Source organism: Bos grunniens, chromosome 5 (genome assembly GCF_055505025.1).
Source record: "Bos grunniens cultivar Pamir isolate PY7600 chromosome 5, Bosgru_T2T1.0, whole genome shotgun sequence".
Taxonomy (NCBI): Eukaryota; Metazoa; Chordata; class Mammalia; order Artiodactyla; family Bovidae; genus Bos; species Bos grunniens.
This window is the reverse complement of record NC_141169.1, coordinates 44,527,028-44,551,216: the sequence shown is the minus strand read 5'-3', so window position 1 is coordinate 44,551,216 and position 24,189 is coordinate 44,527,028. Positions and strand designations below refer to the sequence as shown.

The following is a 24,189-nucleotide window of genomic DNA, read 5'->3' as shown; positions in this document are numbered from 1 at the left end:
AAACAGCTTAGAAATTGACTTACAATCCACTGGATGGGAAAACTCCCTTCTCTTAGAGTCGCCTGTCAATAGAGCTAAGATATTCTTTTCATATTTTGCCTTCAAAAATATTTTATAAAGGAAAAGAATGTTAATATTTTATTTTTGGGGGGCCACTCTGCACAGCATGCAGGATCTTAGTTCCCTGGCCAGGGATCGAACCCATGTCCCTTGCAGTGTAGGCAGGAGTCTTAACCACTGAACCACCAGGGAAGTCCCAAGAAGGTTAATATATTAGAGAGCACTTCAGAAGGCAGGAACTGCTGACTGTTCCTTCCAGCCTGGCTGAACACTTCACATGGGCACAAAATGAAGAATAAAAAGCTCAGCACAACTCAGGCAAAAGGACAATAGAAGACCAGAATGATTGAGGATCAAGTGTTGGGCCAGTAGTGGCGATTTTCTGGAGAAGGAAATGGCAACCCACTCCAGTGTTCTTGCCTGGAGAATCCCAGGGACGGGGGAGCCTGGTGGGCTGCCGTCTATGAGGTCGCACAGAGTCGGACACGACTGAAGTGACTTAGCATCTGTTTATAAAGATAGAGTGTACTTTTTCTCTAATGAGAAATGAGAGCTGTTAGTCTCTCTTGCTCTTTGTCTTAAATGGGTAAAAATAATCCACTCACTGTCATCTGGTTAAAAATGTTTTTGCCATTTGTAAAGGAAATGCCTTTACTCTTTGGAGGGTAACTTGAAATGCCAACATATTTATTTTTTTCCTGGTTAAGATTCAAACCAATGAAAGTAAAGGCGTCTGCAGGGAAAAGGCTGCGACAGCATGGAAGGCCTGGATGTGCATGTCGACATGTGGCTGTTTGGAAGGTCAGACATTTGAAATTCTACTTTATTAAAGTTATCTTCAAACTGTCCTTAGATTTCAGTTACCTTAAAGAAGTCATAATCTTTGACCTTTTTCTGTCACATACTAAAGAGAAGGAAGAATCAGGTTTCTGATGTTGTTACATACATTGGGGTGGAAGAGAGATGGTGGTGGGAACAAATAAAATTTAATGCTGATGATTGGACTAGTTCTTTTCATTGCTCTGACCTGCTTTTAATTTCCTGGCAAACCACATGTTGTCATTAATCTTGGTGTTTCTGGTTTTGATTCCGATGAATTCCTTCGAGTCTCAGTTCTGGTTTTGAAAATGGAATGCGTTTAATGTCGTGGGGCAGCTAGTGGGATTTCAGGGAATAGAAGCTAACTATTTAGAGTTGAGCAGAGCCAAGATTGTTTAGTCGCTCAATTGTGTCTGATTCTTTTCAAGCCATGGACTGTAGCCCGTCAGGCTCCTCTGTCCATGGGATTTTCCAGGCAAGAATACTGGAGTGGGGTGACAATTCCCTTCTCCAGGGGATCTTCCTGACCCAGAGATTGAACCCACATCTCCTGCATTGCAGGTTGATTCTTTATCACTGGGCCACCTGGGAAGCCCAGAACCAAGATAAAAATATAATAATCATGCTTAAGTCTGAGATACAAGACTTCTTATTTACTTTCTTTTACTCTGCCTAGTCACTTGTGGTATAAAATATCAATGCAGGTATACTTAATACTTTAATTACATTATCATAATCCTAGTGAGAGCACACAAAGACTTAACACAATCAATGCCATAAAAGAGTAACGTCTTTGCATAAATGAGCTCTGCAGTACAATACTCACCACATCCCTGCCACTTGAACTCCCAGTTGAAAAATAGTAACATCTCAGCTATTAAATGTTAAATCTACCTTGGAGTCACTCATGAATGAGTGATTCAGTAAGGGATCAGTGTGCAGAGTTTGGAACAGGACCTAGACTGTAGGAGGGTCTCAGGCATGGAGACTGTTGGCTACCTTGAGCCATCCTGCGTAGAAGAAGAATTGTAGGAGAGTGAAGACTGGAATGTAAAGATCTAAGTCATGTCCCGCATAGCCTTTGGTGGGATCCAAAAACTGGCGTCCAATCAGGCAAGCAAAGAAGAAGGTGTAGACAGCCAGCGTGACCACCTGAAACAGAGAGAAACCCTACTGAGAGCACAGCCCTGGCTGCCCCGAGAGAGCCAGCATGCCAAAGTGGGCAATGGAAAGAAAAAATCACATGCCAAGGATTTGATACCTGGGTGTAAACCAGCGGAATCCCAACCCAGTCATAACCAAATAAGAGGCTGCACCAGGAGCGAAATCGGTTCATTTCCTAAGCCAGAAATAGATAAAGCACGATTTACTAAGATGATAGGTGTGGTAAATAACATTTACTAGGATTCAGAATATGGCTGTGGCTTTTAGAAATACACCTATAAAATAATGATCATGACTTCGAAAGACTAGAAATTGGTTTTGAAGGCCACTCCAAAAGGAAAATTTTGAAAATGACAAGCTAATGACATCATTCAATGATGTGCAAAAGGGATAAGTACAGTTTAAAAAAATATAAAGATAAATCAGGATGGTATAGAAATATCCCCTACTCTATTGAATTCATAATTTCCCACTATATATTTATAGTCCCAAAGGGGTGGTGAAAGAGCAGGTTATTTTTTGTTTCCTCTTTTTTGAAAACATGCTTACTGAAGATCTTAGAAAAAAGCCTAAATACATCTATGCCTTTTCCCCCAACAAAGGACCACTTTAGAATACTTCTATTGATAGAAAATCTATCTCTGTTAAAGCAGAAAGGATTGAGACCCATTGATTTCTTTTTTCTCTACTGAACACAAGTTATTATTTAAGACTGAGAAAGAGTATATGTAATTTGGGAGCTATTTTAAAATCATTCACTCCTTTTAGCCTAATGAAGGCAGGAGACTGTCATGGCACAAATCTATCTAGCCCATCTATAAATTTGTTTCTCAAATGCATTCAGTATTATTTCATTTAATGAAAACACAGCTTTGTTTCCTGGGTCATCTGGAAAGCTGATTAACTTTGCTAAGTCACTTCAGTCATGTCCGACTCTTAGTGAACTGGCAGACTGTAGCCCGCCAGGCTCCTCTGTCCATGGGATTCTCCAGGCAAAAATATTGGAGTGGGTTGCCATTTCCTCCTCCAGGGGATTAACTTTGGGATATTACAATTTGGGGGAACTGACTGGGGATTTAGGTCCAGGATCCTGGAGTTAGGGATGGCAAATATGCCTCTTGGGTGCCAGGACCTTCCGAGCCCTTTGCAGACATTGCTGATCAATCAAGGAACATTTTCTTGTAGAGCCTATTACAAAGCCTGTGTGTGTTAGTGGCTCAGTTCTGTCCAGTTCTTTTTGACCCCATGGACTGAAGCCCACTAGACTCCTCCATCCATGGAATTCTTCAGGTAAGAATATTTGAGTGGTTTCCACTTTCTTACTCCAGGGGATCATCCTGACCCAGGGATTGAACCTGAATCTCCTGCATTGCAGGTGGATTCTTTACTGTCTGAGCCACCAGGAAAGCCTATTATAAAGCCTTCAATTCAGTTCAGTTCAGTTGCTCAGTCGAGTCCAACTTTTTGCGACCCCATGGACTGCAGCATGCCAGGCCTCCCTGTCCATCGCCAACTCCCAGAATTTACTCAAACTCAAGTCCATTGACTCAGTGATGCCATCCAACCATCTCATCCTCTGTTGTCCCCTTCTCTTCCCATCTTCAATCTTTCCCAGCATCAGGGTCTTTTCAAATGAGTCAGTTCTTTGCATCAGGTGCCCAAAGTACTGGAGTTTCAGCTTAAGCATCAGTCCTTCCAATGTATATTCAGGACTGATTTCCTTTAGGATGGACTGATTGGATCTCCTTGCAGTCCAAGGGACTCTCAAGAGTCTTCTCCAAAACCATAGTTCAAAGTAGGCTTTATAATGAATGATGAAAAAGTTGGCTTAAAACTCAACATTCATTACAAAGTCTACTTCTGCTTAAAACAGCCTCTAAGCAACCACCTCCAATCAACTTCATTAACTGATATTCATATAACTGTGTTATATTCTCCTCCTGCATTTGAGGTTCTAATCCTAGCCCAGTCTTTCTGGTTCCTTTGGAACCAGGATTGAACAAAGCAGACTCGTCCAGGTCCAGCCTTTTACATCCAAGTCCCTGTTGGTGTCTGAGTCGTATCTTTTAACTGATGTTTGCAATATACTTACAGTCATCAGTGATTGAAGATCAACACTGTCTCTGATTCTACCTTCCTTCCGGGCTTTAGCTGCGAGATTTCCAAACCAAATGAATGGAACCCAGTATTTCAGATGAGGAGATTTGAGGTGGTCGAATAATTTTCTTTCATCTGCTGTCATAAAACCTTTACACAAAGTAAAAAGAGATAGGTTATACAGACTTGATTAAACATTAATGTTTGTCTTAGTTGCTCAGTTGTGTCCTACTCTTTGTGACCCCATAGATTGTAGCCTGCCAGGCTCCTCTGTCCATGGGATTCTCCAGGCAAGAATACTGGAGTGGGTTGCCGTTTCCTTCTCCAGGGGATCCTCCTGACCCAGGGATTGAAGTGGCATCTCTTATGTCTCCTGCATCGCAGGTGTATTCTTTACTATCTAAGCTACCAGGGAAGCCCCATAGCGTTAATGCTGCTGCTGCTGCTGCTAAATCGCTTCAGTCCTGTCCAACTCTGTGCGACCCCATAGACGGCAGCCCACCAGGCTCCGCCTTCCCTGGGATTCTCCAGGTAAGAACACTGGAGTGGGTTGTTATTTCCTTCTCCAATGCATGAAAGTGAAAAGTGAAAGTGAAGTCGCTCAGTCGTGTCCGACTCTTAGCGACCCCATGGACTGCAGCCTACCAGGCTCCTCCGTCCATGGGATTTTCCAGGCAAGAGTACTGGAGTGGGGCGCCATTGCCTTCTCCGTTAGCATTAATATCTTACCCTAAATATTTCAGCGTCTACTATGTGAGCATAGAATGGGGGATATTCAAGAAATAAAAAATAATGCGGTACCTGTCTCAAGTAGTTTTTACTTGTATTAGAGAAAAGGACTATTTACCTCTGTATAAGGACTGCTTACAAACATTGCCTTATATACCGATATATAACTCTGTGTGTGTGTGTGTGTGTGTGTGTGTGTGTGTGTGATCGTAGTGCCAATAGGAAGCAAGGTGACATTAAATGTGGACTAGGACATCAAGGGAATGTCTCTTCTTTAGGGTTTGGTAAAATTGAGAACAGGAATACTTAGAATTGTTCAGATTTAAAGAATAAAAGTTGATAATGTATACAAAGCACTTATAGTTTTGCCCAACAGGTGAGTCGCATGACTTTTCCTTCTGATGCTTCTTTTCAAACACCTAATTAACCAGGTTCTCTTCTGAGAAGCCTTCCTTGATTCCTTCTGCCTTTCCCCTTCAAATCACCATGGGGCTCTCTCTTGCCTCATGTTATGGTCGTGTTAGACACAAATGTTTCCCCTGCTAAGACCCTTTGGGAGGGCAAAAGGCATATTATCTTCACAGTCCCTACAGCATTTTGCATATACTTTAAAAGCTTTTCTTTGATTTTGTGTGTCTCCATGTGTGTATGTGTGTATGTACGTGTGTGTGTGCATAACACAATTTGCTTCAGCTTTCAGTGACTTCTCTGAGCCTGTTTTCTCATGTGTAAATGAGATAATAATGTCTACTTCACAAGGATGTTGTAGAAGTACCTGAGATGGGGAACATATGCCAAGAGGTTAACATAACACTTTGCACATAAATAACACTCAGGAAGTGCTAACACGTAACATATTATGTGAAACTTTACTCATCCTCCACTGCCTGCACACCGAAAGAAGAGACTTGAATAATAAGAGAGGAATAATAAGGTAGCAGGTTTATTTATTAACAAATATTTATGGAATGTCTACTATGTAAAAAGGTTTGTTCATATAAATATGTGCTTCAAAAGCTTACTGTTTACACTTGACCTTTTTTTTTTTTAATTCGATTGCATAGTTCAGTGGGCACAAAAATCCTAACAGGCTAAAGAAATATTAATGGGGAAAGTAAGTCTCATTTTCCCAACCAACCAGTTTCCCTCCCTGAAGGAAATCACTACAACCAGGTTATTTTGTATATTTCTGGAGAAGTGTCACAGATTTCATACAGGCCAAATTTTTAAAAACACAAATGACTTTATACTCCATACATGTCTGCCATTTGCTTCTTTTTTTCAAGTTATATCTTGGAGATTTTTTTTGTTAAGATCTGGAGTGCAGAATCATTCTTTTTAATGGCTGCATTCTAGTTAGCGTTGTACAATATCTTACACAACTAGTCTTCTTCTGAACAGAGTTTCAAGTTGTTGTCACAAAGCACCGAGCTGAGCTCCCTGCGCTGCAGAGCAGCTTTCCACTCCCTAGCTATTATACATGTGCAGTATACAAATGTCAATGCTGCCCTCTCAATTCATCCCACCCTCTCCTTCCTTCCTGTGTCCTTGAGACCTTTAGGGCAAGATCCCTGACCCAGTGTTGCACCTTACAGTCTCATGTGCCTGTGTCTTAGCCCAAATGCCTTTTAGAAAATACCAGTGCCTTTGCCTTATCCCCAGAGGTGTTGATTCAATTGGTCTAGAGTAAGGTCCAGGGGTAAGCATACTTTTAAATCTTCCTGAGTGATCTAATGAATTGGGTCCAGGCAGTTGCATGTTTATAAATCTCTGCAGGAAATTCTGAACGATAGCGATGCTTGAAAAATCACTTTCTCACTGAATGAAGATTCTGTTAACTCAGTTTGAAATAAACAGAGTAACAATTACAAGATGAGTATTTACCAACAAAAGACTAGTTTTAGATAATACTCAGGTTATTTACATTAGCTTTGAAAAGTCTGCCCAGGCCAGGGGAACTGAACTCTCTCTGGTGGTCAAAAATAAGAATGAGCCTGAGAATTCTTGTCTTGTTTCTCAGTGCATTTCAAAGTTGTTGCATGAGCTAGATAATCCATTTGGGTTTTTGTTTTAAAAGACTTACAGAGTATGATTAAATCTAATGATAAGAAGTCAATAGACGACCTGTCTTGGCTCTGTGCTTAAAGACCTACCGCAACCTTTCACCCTTTCCCTGGAAGCCTATTCTCAGACATTTCTTATCAATTGTCTAACAGTTACAGTCTTGGGATTTATACTGCAGTTTTCAAAAATGACCGCATGTGTATACTTGGCTGAAATCTCTGTCATTTGACCTCTGGTTATTTTTTATTCGGGAATATGGATCAAATTGTGCTGGCAAGTCCTTTCTGGCTTCTTAGCAGAAAGAAAATATGCAGAGTGAGGAATTATTTAATGCAAACGCTAAAGCAAGAGTTAGGTACCACCCTCCCCCCATCCCTGTCGTGTAGCAAACCCATCGGTTGAAAAGCGACATGTAGAGTTAGGAAAGCAGGGGGTTTAAATGTTCAGTCCAAATGTACTGAGCACTTTGCTAGGTGCTGTGAAAAACGAACCAGACACTAATGTGTCCTCCAAGAGTATACAGGCAGAATAATTTTTATTATTTCCTGCAGGGTTATACATCTTACACAAAGTAACCCTATCTTTGGAAATTGAGTTACTGGTCCCTTGAAAGAAAAGTCTAGATCGTTAGTGAAATCAATTCAGAGAGCATTTGTTATTAAATGGAATGCTATCCTCATCAGTGCTTCAGACCATTTTAACCAGAGATCAATGATATTTTCAGAATGTGGTCATTATCCTCGTCTCTAAGGTTATGTTCACCACAGGTACGGATTTGCTGCAGTTTGGCAATACCATCAGTTGGGTGATCCTCACGTTACCCTGTCTCCTTCACATATCTATCTTCATGCCACATCTCCTCAGACCCTATCCACACTCCTAACATTGCTATTTTATCTTGCTATTGCATCTGGCTTGAATTTCTCTTTCTATCTCTTTTCCTTCTGGTTTTTTGGCTAGTTCAGCTCTGCTCAGCAATTTTCATATTGCTTATCCCAAAGAACACTTTTTAATATTTCAAATCAGAGTAAAAAAAAATATATATATAGATATAGATATAGATATACAATTATGCACACACACAGTGGCTTCCCAGGGGCACTAGTGGTAAAGAACCCGCCTGCCAATGCAGGTAGACATAAGAGACATGGGTTTGATCTCTGGATGGGGAAGATCCCCTGGAGGAGGGCATGGCAACCCACTCCAGTATTTTTGCTTGAACAATCCCTTGAAAAGAGGAGCCTGGCGGGCTATAGTCTATAGGACACAACTGAAGTGACTTAGCACGCATGCACACACACACACACACACACACACACACACGTTCGTATTTTCTTGTGACTTGAATTGTGGCTCGATGGAGAAGGATCTGCTGCTGCTGCTGCTGCTAAGTTGCTTCAGTCGTGTCCAACTCTGTGCGACCCCACAGACAGCAGCTCACCAGGCTCCCCCGTCCCTGGGATTCTCCAGGCAAGAACACTGGAGTGGATTGCCATTTCCTTCAATGCATGAAAGTGAAAAGTGAAAGTGAAGTCGCTTGGTCGTGTCTGACTATTCGCGACCCCATGGACTACAGCCTACCAGGCTCTTCCATCCATGGGATTTTCCAGGCAAGAGTACTGGAGTGGGGTGCCGTCGCCTTTTCTGAGGATCTGCTACTTTAAGGCAAAATTTTATTGCTTTCAAACCAAAGGACCAATTAAGTCCATAAATCAACAGTATTCCAGCAGTTGCAGATTTGGTTGCAGCTGAGGCAGATGTCTTTTGCCTTTAAAGCAGAGCATGCCCGTCAGGCTCTATTAAGAGAAGAGCTAAGAGCTCTGCTTCTCAAAACTTTTAGCAGGGTTTATTGCCAATTCTTTCTGAAAGAGTAACTTGTGCATTCAGCATCTCAGCTGTTCTCAGAGAGGTGACTTCTTCGGAAGCATTGCAATGAGCCTGATTCATTTTCCTCTCTGTGCTTTCCAAATGAATGGAATGAAGCCACCAGATTCAGCTGCAGCTGTTCTTTAAATTCAATGGTAGAAGTTCAGAAATCCCTGTCAACTGGGAAAACCAAAAGAAGGCAAAATGCGACTGAGAGAGAGATGTAATCACAGTGTGAAGGCATTGTGGAAGGCAGTATTCAGACATTTTTTTTCTCTATGAACCACAGAAAGAAAGATATCCCAAAACAATTCTTGGCTTTTCTGGATGAGGTGCCCCTTGATTTTTCTGCTCTGTTCCATTCCATTCCATAAAAATGCTGGCTGCAAGCCATTAAAATGATTTAAGAACCCAAGAATAAGTTACAACCCACAATTTGAAAAGCCTGAGATAGGATATGGTTGAGTAAAGTCAGTTTCTGGGGTAGCAATGCTGAACACAGACAGAAACTCCTCTATTTTCCTAATGTGAGCAAAACATCTCTAGTCTGCCATATTCCTGTCTCTAAATTAGTATCCTATTTGGTAGCTCACTGCCTTCTACACATGACTCACTGGAAATACCATTCACAAAATCAGTGCTCTTAACTCCTAGCCTCTCCATGTGGCCCAGAATTCCATTTGCGTTGGGTAAATTGATCTGAGACAATTTGCAGATAAAGTTGGAGGAATTAATATATGTGCTCTGGTGCAAGACTTTGCTGCACAGTAGAATGTTCTAGGGAGCTTTAAAAACTCCCAATGCCCAGGTTACACCATATAACTATTGAATGTTAAAATCTGGGGATGTGAGCCAGGCATCAGTATTTTTAAAAGATCCCTAGTGATTCTATCTTATAACAAAGTTTGAGAACAACTCCATCTAGTGCAGAATCACACAGCAAGCTGGACATTTTGGCTTCCTTGGTCTGGGTCAAACACAGTGCTTCTGGGGAGCCTGTTTAGAAGTGGATTTCTGGCTCCCAAACCCCAGAGAGTCAGATTCATAGGCTGTCTGAGAAGCTGTAATTTAAATAAGCACCCTTGATAATTCACTGAATGTCGTGATCTATGGTCATCCTTTGAGAGGTACATGATTGACGAGCCTTGATTTAACTCCTAAAACAGAGCTGTGAAAAGTGAAAGTCGCTCAGTCGTGTCTGACTGTTTGCAACCCCATGGACTATACAGTCCACGGAACTCTTCAGGCCAGAAAACTGGAGTGGGTAGCCTTTCCCTTCTCCAGGGGATCTTCCCACCCAGGTCTCCCACATTGCAGGCCAATTCTTTACCAGCTGAGCCACAAAGGAAGCCCAAATAGAGCTGTGAGAGCCTTCGAACACTGAGCCGAGACTGCCCATCCATGGTGTTAATTCAAGGACGTGTGCTCTTTCTGTCTCATGTAGATCCAGTGTGCATAGGTGAGTCAAGTTTCACTCACAAGATGACATTCAGTCTGTTCTGGGCTCATCATGTGAGACTATAGCGTAACTGACTCAGACTGTTAAAATTCAGCCAACAGAGTAAAACTGGCACAGCCGTGAATACCACTGTCCCTTGATCATGTCTCCTGTAGCACAGAACAATGGGAAATTTCAGAGAGACCAGGGAGCCCCAGCACCACAGAATGCATCCAGATAAATGCGAACAGCAGACCACAGGGCAGAAAGTCAATACTACACAAAATCTATTCTATTTTACTTAGTGGGAGAAGATCACAGATTAAATGATCTAAGTGTGGGGCTAGGCTTCCAGTCAGTGCATCTAGAGTTAGAATTTTTATCTCAACAATCATTTGATAATTGAGAGCTTACTCGATTGTATTTATGCCTGTTAACCATACATGTCACTAAAAATTTTGATGGGATGTTCACGGGCTCTCTCTCATCAGAGCAGAAGCTCAAGGAACTTCATGTTAAGATTCCAGGCCTTTGAGAAAACAGAAGTGTCCTTTCCCTAAATTTTATTGTCTTTTAACCACTCTTACAGGCTACCATGCACAGAAGGAAACTTTTTCAGAGAAACCTAAATTCAATGCAGTGATGTGAATTTCAACTGTAAATGTATTTGTGCTTCTTTCCGAAAATGATTCATAGAAGAAAAGATTTGTAGTAATCTTTACTGACAGTTGAGGACAGGGGCCATACCCACACTTGCTTTCAGCTGTGCTCCAGTGCTCAGCACAAGGCCTGGCACACTATCTGTGTGCGTGCTAAGAAGCTTCAGCTGTGGCTGACTCTTTGTGACCCTTTGGACAGTAGCCTGCCAGGCTGCTCAGTCCATGGAATTCTCCAGGCAAGAATGCTGGAGTGGGTTTCCATGCCCTTCGCCAGGGGATCTTCCTGACCCAGGATTGAATCTGCATCTCCTACTTGCATTGGCAGGCGGCTTCTTTACCAATAGTGCCACCTGGGAAGCCCCAGTGTACTGTAGCCACTCAATAAATCTTTGTTAAATGAGCAAACGCATGACAGATTTAGCAAACGGATTTAGTACTGTTTCTTTTAGAGGAATGTATACCATTTCCCTTTACCTATTTTTGTACTTCTGGTAAGGAATTATGAAGGGAAATGTTTTCTTCTCCTGATCACTGCGAAACTCCAGATAAAATGTTTTGATTCAGTCTCACCGTAACATAAACCCAATTAAGGCCATCACTTAAATTGGCAAAGATCTGGAATTGAGCCACTGACTTGACTCGGAATGAATGACATCTTCCAGGGCAGGTGATTGAAATGACTGGAATTTTCCAGGGTAGGTTTGTAGCCAAGAGGGAAAATAACAGAGGCTCCTGGGTTGCAGCTCCTCTGGCAAATAAATGTTTGAAAATGGACCAGTGCAGGGAACTTTTGGCATAATAAACAGTTTTTTTGCATTCGATTGCTATGTTTCTATTTTCATGGGAGCATAAAGAACTTTTAATTTATGATTTGGGAAATGTAACATCAAAGTTTATGTACTTCCCAGAATAATGATTCTTCTAATTTCCTGGAATAATGTAACTTGAGTGTCCAACTTAATGGCAAGGAATATTCAGGGACCAGCAGGTGAATGACCTAGTCCACAGGTGTGGAGCCCCTGGCTGGGGTCTTAGGGCAATATTTCCAGAACTGGCCAAGTTCCACGGCAACCACTGGCATGGGCCATCCTGTTTGTCGTGAGTTATGCCATCCTGTTTGTCGTGAGCCATTCTGTCCCTAACTGGCCAGCTCCCAGCTCCATATGAGGCAAGGTGGAGACCCAAAAGACCCTCAACCAATGACCACCCCTTTCCATAGGAATTTTCTTTGTCCCGAGGCCATAAAAACTTGCCACAAGCCCATGTAAGAGGTCTGCTCTCCCTCAAGCTGGTGCGCTGTCCTAACAGCATGTCTCACTCTGCTCTCCCTGTGTCAGCTCTTCCTGGTCTGTCAGGAAGGCAGCCTGCTGTCTTTGCAGGGCTCCTTACTACCCCAGTCCTTTGTTCTCAGTAAATTCTGTCTTCTAAAATACTCTGTCTGGAAATTCTTTTCCAACCTGTGCTTAGACTGCTTCAACAATCAGCACTAGTGAAGCCAAATGCTTCAGAAGAAAATGCTGATCTTCATTCTCTCCACCCTCTCCCTCTTTTTCTCCTGCTAGTCCTGAATCTTTGTGACAGGGACCCTCCCTGAAGCAATACAAAGAGGATGGAAGGAAACTGCCATTGCCCTGAAGTCCACTGTTTCTCAGAGTGTGATCCAGAGACCCCCTCTTGCCTCAAAGTCTCCAGAAGCTTGTTAAATATGCTCATTCCTAGATCCCACCCTAGACCTACTGAATTGCTAGGGGTATTATCTTAGGATCTGCAGTTTTAGCAATACTGATTTAAGTTTGAGAACATTTACTTCCCTGACAGGTGGCTTTATGTGGGGAAGTCCACTGAGGCTTTTGTGCCCCCCTGCTTTGTCACCTCTCCTTAGGGGGCCCTGTTTCTACTACCAGCCCTCTCTGCCCTCAGGCGGAGCAGGTGTCCTGGCTCTGTGCTCAGGGAGTCTGCCAAACATTTTCTGCCATGCTTGAACTTCCTGTTCTTCCCAGAAATGTTGGCACAGGCCAAGGACAGACAGAGAAGAGGAGACGTGCCCGGTTGGGAGAGCCTGGAAGCCAACTCCACGCGCAGACTGAGTCAGCCCTCTCTGTTAGGGAAAGGAGCAGGAGGTCTGGGAAGTCTGTTCCACCAACTGACAGAGAGGCTGCCCCCCACGTGGGTGGCAGTGGGGCAGCCAGGAGGGACCCTATCTCCGAAGCATCTGCCCCAGCTTGGAAGGCAGTGGCTCGAACCTTTGCCCGACCACATAATATGTAAACCTGGTGTTCCTGTGGGCACGTGCTGATCCACCACCCCTTTTCTGCCTTTTGAGAAAACACTTGTGAGTGAAAAAGAGTAGTAGAGACCTTTACACTGAGAGAATTAGTTATGACCCCAGAGTGCATTGCAAAGGCTTTAGCCCCCCTCCTATCTCCCTCACTTCTCTTCCTCCTTTAGACTCTTCACACAAACTAACCAAAAACCCAAAGTGAGAATGATGCTTGCTGTGTCCAGGCACGTCAATTTCAGGTCCCCTAGATCAGGGGTCCCCAACCTCCGAGTGATGGACTGGTACTGGCCTGTAGCCTGTTAGGAACCGGACTGCACAGCAGGAGCTGAGCGGCAAGGGAGTGAGTGAAGCTTCATCTGTATAGCGCCCCCATCGCTCGTGTTAATGCCTAAGCTCTGCCTCCTGTCAGTTTCTGCAAAATGGTGAGCTGTATAATTATTTCATTATATATCACAATGTAATAATCATAGAAATAAAGTGAGCAATAAATGTAATGAGCTTGAATCACCTCGAAGCACCCCCCACCCCATCAGTCCATAGAAAAATTATCTTCCATGAAACCAGTCCCTGGTTCCAAAAAGGTTGGGGACTGCTGCCCTAGATGATGGCCTCTGAGCAAACTGCTGCCCAAAGCCACCCTACAATCCTGAAGCCTCTAGCATGGTCGAAACCTTGAATTCACCCTTTTATTAACTGTTACAGCTTTGTTTTTAGTAATGAATTCGTTGGTGAATGCCAAAGCTTTTTACCCCAGGGGTGAGAAAAAGGATTAAAACATAAGCATCTCAGAAAAGACTCAGAACTTCTCAAACTCCAGTGTATAAACAAAGCAGCACCAGAGCATGTTTAAATGCAGATTTCCCAGGCCTTCCATAGTTCTGATTCACTAGGTCTGAGGCAGGGGCCAGGAGTTTGCATTTTAAATAAACAACTCAAGTTATTCAAGGTGCAAAGGGCCCATGGGTCTGCAGATCATACCTTGAGACATACTTGTTTAAATGCACATCAAGGAGCAAATGATTTCATATGCCCTTGGAATGGTTGGGGTCCTGGCGGTTGGAGAGAAAGAAGTATTGGAGTATTCTGAATGTCTTGGAAAGGGGGAGAGGGTGGATGCAAGTAACCAAAACAGGCATTTGTGTAAGTCTGATAATGAGTAAGCATTGGTGTTATGAACAGTGCACCTAAAAGAAATGAATTCACATCGTTAAACATCATTCTCCCACTCATCTCACAATTTCTACTTGCCCCTCAGACCTGAGAACAGCTCAGGCCTCGTTGAGCTCATGTCTGACTTGGGGTCCCAAAAGGGGCTCCTTTGCCAGCTGCCCTGCCACCTCCCCACTTGCTGTTAATATGAAGGTGACGTTGAGAGGAGGAGATCTGCTCTGAGAATTGGGCCTGGAGTCCCGATTCCTGGCAGAATGTGCCCTCTTCTTTCCAAGGATGCGTCAGAACTAGAGACACCTTTATCCATCCGAGTAAACTTTAGCTCTCACTCGTCCTTTTGGAATGAGCCAAATCTTTCTCATTTGTTTTAGAACTTTTTCCAGAGGTTGAAATTCTTATCTCATTCTATCCTTTAGATATTAGAGTAAGAAAATTAACCTATCAAGTGGCATTTTCAACCTGGTCATTCTGAAGCAGTGTTCCACTTTTAAATTTGGAGGACGGGTGGCAGTTAATTTTTCTTTAAATTCTGACTGGTTTTACATTGTAATATACCTGTATGTTTGCCAGGCCATTTATACCCTTCATCTGACTCTGTAACTGACTCCTTGTGACTCATTGCTGCTGCTGCTAAGTTGCTTCAGTCGTGTCCGACTCTGTGCAACCCCATCGACGGCAGCCCACCAGGCTCCCCTGTCCCTGGGATTCTCCAGGCAAGAACACTGGAATGGGTTGCCATTTCCTTCTCCAATGCATGAAAGTGAAAAGTGAAAATTGAAAGTGAAGTCGCTCAGTCGTGTCCGACTCTTCACGACCCCATGGACTGCAGCCCACCAGGCTCCTCCATCCATGGGATTTGCCGGCAAGAGTACTGGAGTGGGGTGCCATTGCCTTCTCCCTGTGACTCATTACTTTCTCACAACTTGCTCTGTACCCCTCACAACAGTCTCTACGTTCCTTCCTTATTTCCATCTTGACTTTCACAGCCTCCTGGTCATAGATAAGGAAGACCTGGGATGTCACATCAAATGATTCTTCCTTCTAAAATGATCAAAGGCCTGTGTTATGACTTTGCACTAGATGATTTCATTATTAAAAGCAAGAATGCATGTCATACCATGTGCCAAGTAAGCTTCTAGACACTGCAAATATTACCTTATTTAATCCTCACAACAAGCTAGGAGGTATATGAGAGCAGAGGGTTGTACAACATCACTATAACCTCATTTTATAGATGAGGAAACTGAAGCATTAGAAAGGTAAAGTAACTTAGACAAGGTCACGAAGCTGGTAAAGGGTAGAGGAGTTGAACTCTCACTCTGTGTTCTTGGTCACTATCTATATTGTCATCTGAGAAGACAAAACCAAACAAAAATTTCCCAAACCTCCAAAAACAAGCAAAAATGCTACTCTTAAAATATATATACATATCACTATGTATTTTCAAGGACATTTCAGAAAAAGAGACTGGATAATGAAAGCTAATTTGAGACTGTACTCAACATAAAGGCAAAATCATCTCATGGTTCCTATGTTTACTATATATTCATTTATACATTCCAACATACTCTCAGATCGATCAAAGACAACTCAGCACAACAACCCATTTTTATTCTGTACTTGCCAACAATGATCTCATTTAATCCTTATCCCCTTGAAGGCTGATTAACAGCTTATCACTTTCACTTTTGCTAAATATTAACCGCAAAGAGAACCATCCTTCAATATGATTTGTTCTCAGCATCCTGTGTCCAGGAGCCCAGGTGCAAAACTACGTCTGCTCTGAGGAACAGAAGAGACAACAGACCTCCACTGAAGCAGCCTTTTACTGCCACTTATCAGAGTCTGTGTAGATGAAAACCCACATTGCTATTTCCTTTCAGAGTCTGCTATGTTTGGGGAAAAGTATTAAGTTAGGAGTTCTGAGTCTTAATTGAAAATTTGACTCTCCCATTAATGAGCAATGTGATCCAGGGAAGGTCATATCCTCTCTGAACCTCTCATGGTTTTATTGAGGTCCAAATGAAATAATGTTTGTGAAAGTGCATAAGCTGTAGAGTACTAGACAATGTAAGATAATATTACAGATGGTTTATATTTCTTTAAAAATGATATATGATGAAATATGAAAATGTAATAGGATAATTATCATATTATAGATTGTAAGATAATATTACTATATTATGACTGTTGGCAACTTAATATGAGGTTGACTGTTTGCTGTTTCCTTTGCTCTGCCCCCTAAGTAAACTTCTTGAGGGCAAGAACGATGGCTTATTCATTTTTTGCCTCTTAGGACTGTTTCTGGCACAGGATAGGTATTTAGTAAATGTTTCTTGAATGAATGAATGGATGAATAAAAGATATTTTCAGAGGAAATTTGAAGGTTGAGAGGAGCCCCATGGAAGGAAGAGTAATTCACAATACCTGCTTCAACCACGTGGTCCATCGTTGGAAACCTTTTGTACACAGCTGTGCTCACTGAGCGGAAAATGAGCAGGGAGGTGAGATTGACATAGCGCATCAGTGTCCTCCTGAGCAGGCGCCCATGCTCGTCACTTCCATGAACACTGCTGGAGATGAGAAACATCAGCCTGTCTGGCCAGGGCAGATTCACAAACTGGTTCCACCATCGATTCACTACTAGAGTAACATAAAAGCCTGTAGAATAACAGGAAACTGTAAAGTAATTTCTTACTGAAGACACGTTGTTGACACTGATGCTTTTAGCAGAATTTTAGCCTTTTTTAGAGATCAGGGTGTAAAAACATTTAGTTATCCATATCTTATGATTTTTCCCTCCAGAAAAAAAAAAGTAATTTGTGCCTGGCAATGGCATAACACTAAGTGGATATTAGAACTCACATATTGATGGCAAAAAATGGAGAGTTAGTAAAGAGAAAGCTTAATTGTCCAAGAGCAGATCATTACCTCAAACTTGTTGGGTGTTAATTTAGCAAAAGCAGTCTTGAAGGTAAACCTTATGGATGATTCTGGTTCTATTGCAAGCAGTGGCTTTTCAGGCATGCCTCTCAGCTTGGAAACACTCCCATGCAGAGTCACTGGTATCACCATCGCGGAGACAGCTGTGTGGCTGCATGCTGCGTGTGACCTATACTTACCAAGCACAAAGGTTACTGGAATTTGTTCAGCATATCTGTCACAGTAAATTGATAATTTTTCAAAGAAACGTTTTTGGGCTCCTGTAAGTAACAATCTGGAGCAAAAATAAAATGCACAGCCCTTTATGATATTATACTTCTGCACCTGCTTTGCAAGTGACATTCACTGCAAACAAGCAAAAATAATCTCAGTTTTTTTAAAAGGAGCAGTAGCTTTTCCTTTTATACCTAAGCTGATGTATCTCAAAAGCTTTTTAACTGATGAACATTTTAAGTACTAATGTTTTTAGAACATAAATGTTATTGGTCATTAGACAGTGGGACATAGTAATCCATTTTATTTTGAATGTTTTATATTTTTAAATTTTTATATGATTAATGCATGGGATTTGGAGCAAAATACTTCATAAATGAGTACATTATCCAATTATTAAACATATGCACTTAAAAAAGAATGTCTTAATTATGTTTATTATTGGAATATGCTTATTAAGTAATTATTGAATAATAACCCTGAATTTGACATCTTGATCTTACTTTCTCATGAATATTCTACTCAGTACATTCTTAGTTATGTGTGTTATACCTCAAGGGATGTTATAACTGTTTATTTTAAAGCCTAGAGTTATTTAAAATATAAAACAACAACACAGATTCAACAGTTAGAAGTGAAATTTTTATTATTATATGTGGTGAGTTTTTATTTCTATAGTATAAAAATATCAAAATTTATATTATAGATCTGACAGAAACCCACTTTTGGTATTGTTAAACATGAATCCATTTAATAGAGCTATTATTGATATTTATGTTTCAAGGGGGAGATTCAGAATCAGAAGAGATATCTCAAGGCAGGTTAATAATAATGATCGAAATCCGGAAAGAAGGCAGATGAATTTTAATAAATGAGTGAATGCAGCTGTTCGAAAAGAATCAGGACTCCCTTGGAAACACCCACTATGGCATATGTCAGAGGCCTATTTGGGTCAGTAGAGCTTTGAGGAAGGAAGCAAAGGGATAATGAGGTGACAGTGAGCCACAATCAGACTGCTGGTGAAGACCTGGAAGCTGGCGCTAAGGATGTGTGTGGGATTCAGGGTGGGCTTGGAGTGCCCAATGCAGCCTTAGCTTTGGAGGGGGTGTCAGAAATTCTACAGTCAAGAAAAGATGACAGGCAAGGCGTCACCTGGTGGATAGGCCTCTCAAGATGAGGCTGATGACAAGTTACAGCCAGATTGGTTTCTGGGACTCGAATTGGTCAGAGAGAATTAAATGTGAAGAGCACAGACCATAGAGCCTTACAGAGCCATGTTTGAGTCCCAGATCTGCCACTTACAGATTTGGATTTTGAGCATATTTTTAACTCTCTCTGAGTCTCAGTTTTCTCATTTGTAAATGAGGATAATAATAATAATACCTGTGTATCAGGGATGTTAGGAGGATTAAAGAATACATGATATATAAAACCACTTAGTATATAATGTCAGTCAATAATAAAGTGGTTGTTACTATTAATAATTGGCCAAAGGAAAAAATATTAAGCTAATAGACACATAGAAATTTTACTAGCTAGAAGGTACTACAGCAAGTATTTTGTCAAATGTATCCCAAAATACAAAGAGAGATAATCAAGCTAGTGAATTCGGGTTCTATCTTATGATTTTTTGACAAGCATAACTATTTGCTTATAATGGGATTAAAAAACTTTAGCATTGTTAGTGGATATGAGAATGAAACTCATTTTTTTTATTTGTCTATATTTGTCTACGGGCATGTCTGACTTTCTCAACAGATTCAGCCTAGTTCTTGGTAGAGCTGTGATCAAGATAAAAGGATCTATTTTAATAAGATTTTACATTCGAAATTTAAAGAATGAAAAATGGCTTGAAATAATGATGATCGTTAAAAACACAAGCACATTTTGGTCTTTAGAAAAAATATGTTCATACAGTTTTGTGGGAAATAAACAAGACATTGGAGCCAAAATTAAGGCCCAGTGGAGCATCTCTGGCTACGATGCAACTGCTCTAAGAGCTGTTCTATTCTAACCAGCAGTAGCAGCAATAAATACACACTAGTAAAAATAAACAAATGAGACAATTATCCTGAAACGTCATGTGTCTTCCACCATTTGATATTGTGAAGGATTGAATGACATACAAATAAATTGTCAAAATAATACTGTATTTAGAGGATTTATTCAAAAAATCATCAGAGGTTTTTAATAAAACTTCCCTTTTAAAGATATTTTGCCAAAATGTATACCAATATATACATTTTTGGGGAACAGTAGTTTTGATATATAGCAAAATAACTGTTCACTTTTGGTCATTATCAACCAGTCAAATTAACTTCCCTCTTCTTCACATGGGGTCCTGTCACTGCAAGGAGGAATACATGTGGGAGCAATGACATGCAAATTTGTTCATGGTATGCAGAAGGGAAAGAACAAACTGATAAGCACAGAAAAGGTGGAAATACAGCCTCAAAAACCTTTAACTTTTCTATTTTAAGTTTTAACTTCTCCCTGAGAAGAAATTGTGCAATCAATATTAATTAAAAGAACTCATGGAGCTTCCCATTTATAATACTGATAAAATTTTATTAAGACTATAATTGTTAGTCATAAAAGTATTTCATGGAAGTAATGTTGCTCAAATTACCTGTCAATCTGACAGGCAAAGTTTGTGATGTTATAAAGAATAAACATCTTTTGTGAATATAATGTGCCTTCAACTTTGAAGATATGACGAAAATAAATTCGTTTTTAGCCTTTTTCTTTAATTGAGATATTGGTAAGTTTGGGGGCACCATCTTAGATAAGATTTTGTCATTCCAGGAAAAAGGAAGGAAAGTTGCCTGGTATACACTATTTATGAAAGTGTTAATTATGTAAGTAGTCGCTGCAAGCAGTCAAATCATAAACTCAAACTTCGAACGATATCATTCAGAGAGGCAAAAATAATGATTTTGAGTGGTAAAAATCATCACTTAGTGAGGATCTAAGTATAAATCTTTCATTTTTTGCCTGGAGCAAAATTCCTGAAGCACAAATAATACTTCATCACGACCAGTTCAAGTGGGGCTGGAATGGGAACCACCTAAACATGATGGGTTAGAGTCCATTTAACATCCCAAAAATGGTTAGGTGTGGATTAAGATACTCAGTCCCAGGGACAAGAGGGTGACAGAGAATCATGCAAAGGAGGAGATTACATAATGCAAAAGTCAGAGGCAACCAAAGGACTTGGATTTTTGAGACTGTATTCATATATGCTATTTGATGGCCATTTAAGAACACATGCAAAGGAAAGTACCTGTACATCAAGCTTATTGCCGTGTAAAGTACAGCAAAAACAATAAATTCCCTGTACAATAGTTTGTAGATGCTGCCTCTCCACTTGAGGAGTAACCTATGAAATCCAAAAAAAGTTGCATTTGCTACTTTACTGGAGTAAGTGACAGTCATCTTGGACAGTTTGTTTGTTTGTTTGTTTTTCTAGAAGAGCAAGAAGACAAAACACAAGTAAAAAGTGATGTTTAAGACAGAGCATAAATCTATATCTCAAAGAAATCCTAGACAGCAACGAGTTAGTCTTCTTTACTAATTTGCCTTTCTTAGCTTGAAACAATTTGGAATTTGGAGATAACCACAACCTCAGTGCTAAATCTTTTAGTAGAAAAGGGGAGGAGAGTAGTTCTGGAAAAAGTAATATTAGACATCTTAAGCTTGCCTTCATGTCTAAATATTATTTAGAGATTATATGACTATCACTCAATAAATATTTGAATGACTAAATAAGATATATGAAATACATTGTAATATCATCTATCATATATTTTCTGCATCCATGGGAAGATTTAAGGTATTGATACATGTTACATTTACTGATATTTTCTTTTTTTGCTGTTTTTTTAAGTTTAATTATTTTAAATTAGAGGGTAATTGCTTTACAACATTTGTGTTGTATCAGCATGAATCAGCCACAGATATACATATGTCCTCTCCATCTTGAACCTCCCTCCCACCTCCACCCCATCCCACCCCTCTAGGTTGTCACAAAGCACTGGATTTGAGCACTCCCTGCACCATACAGTAAATTTCCACTGGCTATCCAATTCTACATATGGTAATGCATATGTTTCGAAACTACTCTCTCAGTTTGTCATTGACATTTTCAAAATCAGTAGTCAAACCCAAATCAGTTTGGGTCTTTATTTGCTAAAGTATGTAAATAGGCATTTATTTCGCCTTTGAATTTCCTTGAAGGAAGTTACAGCTCTCTCAGAAATCAGGAGAAGCAAGCCCCTTTTGGGAATTTAATTGATGGGTTACTTTTGGTGGTTTTAATTTAATTGTCTCTTTAGTGGAGCTCGGAGTGCACTCTGTGTACTTCAAAAGGTAGAAAAAACATCAGGCCCCAGTGATTCTAAGAAAGGTGCATTTTCCCACTGAAAAGTCTCATGTAAAATGCTTAGGTCACTTTCTCTTTGGAACTGAAAAAAATGAGGCTATTGTTTAGGACTCTTTCCACCTGGATCTGTTCCATGGATGTAGGTAGGATGAGAACTGGGCCCCAAATCCTAGCTTTCAGTGAGTTCTCTGGAATTCCATTGCTTTTCACCACGACACTAAATATTCAGGCTTTGAGAAGATGCCCTGAAGCTGGTCTTTATTTGGAAATCCTGCTCTACAGCTTTCTGACATGTAGCACATAGAAAATGAAATTTCTTTGAAACCTTTTGCTTTGGAAAGGATCTATGTGGAGGATTCTACAGAGCTATTTAGGCTGAAATTATGACATTTTTAGGTAGAACTGTATTAGACATAACTGATAAATCCTATAGCAGATTTCTTATATACATAGTACCTTATGGCACACATTTTACCATCAACAAGGACATCTTCTGTCTTTATTCAGATGTAAAGAAACAATCTAATTCCCATTTACCTAATTTCCCTAAAAACAAACAAACAAACAAAAAAAAACGTGAAAATTTTAAACTATATTCTGAAGCTGTAGTTTTTGTAATCACCAACCTAAGCCTTCAACATGACTGATTTTTAACAAAGAAAACAGGACTTTTTGGCAAAAGTTAAGTGCCATTACTTTTTTTGTGGGACTCAGGTTACAAAAGCAGTTCCATTGTTCCATCTTCATCTCTTCTATTTGTTTAATATGAGTACAGCAAAGTTGGGAGAGGAACATAATAAATTAAGCCCAATTTCATAATTTGTTATCATGGGCACCGGAGTTTTAAATGAGTCCTCAAATAACTCTCAATTAACAGTCACCCTTCCATTACAGCTCTGTCAGAAAAACCCAGATCACATCGACAAGAGGTCAGAGCTAAAATGCATAGGTTTACTCTGCGCACTAACCTATTTGTTTGGGTTGGAGTGTCCGGCGTCTCCGACAGGGAAGACAGTCTCCAGGCTCCCCCTGCAGAGGTGCATTCGGGTTGGGGCTGTACTCTCGGCTCACCCTCCGCGCATGCACAGTCAGATTTTCCTTCTGTTCTCTGGCCACTGAGAGGACTTGGAGTGTGACAAGGACAGGGGTTAAATGACTTTCCACTTGCGAAGGCCTATTTATGCCAGTTTGCCCACTGGTGACAGCCACAGCCGGGAACAAACAGGAGCAACAGCTGCTGATGTGGCTTTTTTTTTTTTTCTAATCTCTAATTATAACTCCACCTGCCACCCAAAGCACTCCTTTGAATGAGTTGGAGGTAGCGTGAAGGAGCTGGGGTCATTTAAGACTGTTATTTTCATTCTGACCTTATCCTGGGATCAAGGAAGAAAGTCCTTTGCCCCTAACATGCTCTGAAGAGGCTCCACCAACCAAAAACGGGAATTAGTACAGTCTGTGTGTGCTTAAAAGGAGAATAAATTCTCGTGAAGCCATAAACTGGGGCAGACAAGAACGTAAACAGGATTTTCACTCATTTGAGGAATGTTGAGGACACTCTTCTATTAAAAACAAAACGCATGTATGTTTGAGAGTGATGTGTTTGTATATTTTAGAATAGCATAGACAATTATTACACATGATGGCATTCAGTAATGGAAACTGATAACACACTGATTCACTACATGTGTTATCCTTCCGTGACGGCTTCCCTGGTAGCCCAGATGGTAAAGACTGCCTGCAATGCGGAAGACTCAGGCTCGATCCCTGGGTCGGGAAGATCCCTTGGAATAAGGGAATGGCTATCCACTCTGTATTCTTGCCTGGAGAATCCCATGGACAGAGGAGCCTGGAGGGCTACAGTCCATGGGGTTGCAAAGAATCGGACACAACTGAGCGACCGACACTTCCTTTCACTTCATCTGTCTGTGGTCCGCTAGAAACACGTTTTAATTATTCAAAATGCCTTCTCTCAGGTTGATTATGCTTCTATGCTTCCCTTCTGGAAAGACAGTGTTCATCAGCATTCTTTAAATCATGAAATACATAATTTCAGGGTCAATTCTTGGGAGTTTTCCAACCTTCTAAAGTAACATGTGCACTAAACACCATGCCTTAAGCTTAAATCAGATGACTGTAAAAAAAACAAAACAAAACATGTGTTTTTGTGGAGAAAGATGTAGAAAAAAAGATGCTTATTTAAAAATTTTAAGTAAATACAATTGAAAATTTTCCTACAGTGTTCATTTGCACTTGACTAGTTTCTTTAGCAAACTATAAGTATCTTAGAGCAAAAATAGACTTGTGA

General features: G+C 40.7%; 1 protein-coding gene across 9 annotated transcripts in view; it reads right to left on the bottom strand.

Moving 5' to 3' along the window:
* Positions 1-23,058, bottom strand: part of BEST3 (bestrophin 3) — a 55,998-nt gene extending 32,940 nt beyond the window's left edge. The window contains exons 1-7 of one of the 9 annotated variants that reach the window (XM_086400013.1): positions 22,853-23,058; positions 20,787-20,882; positions 17,470-17,564; positions 16,775-17,008; positions 4,136-4,290; positions 2,141-2,218; positions 1,879-2,031 (exon numbers count right to left, since the gene is read on the bottom strand). In XM_086400013.1, the coding sequence (XP_086256139.1) occupies positions 1,879-2,031; positions 2,141-2,218; positions 4,136-4,290; positions 16,775-17,008; positions 17,470-17,564; positions 20,787-20,794 (723 nt within the window). In that variant the 5' untranslated portion in view covers positions 20,795-20,882; positions 22,853-23,058. The other 8 variants (XM_086400006.1, XM_086400011.1, XM_086400007.1 and 5 more) reach the window with 8 other exon arrangements.
* Between the last annotated feature and the right edge of the window lie 1,131 nt (positions 23,059-24,189).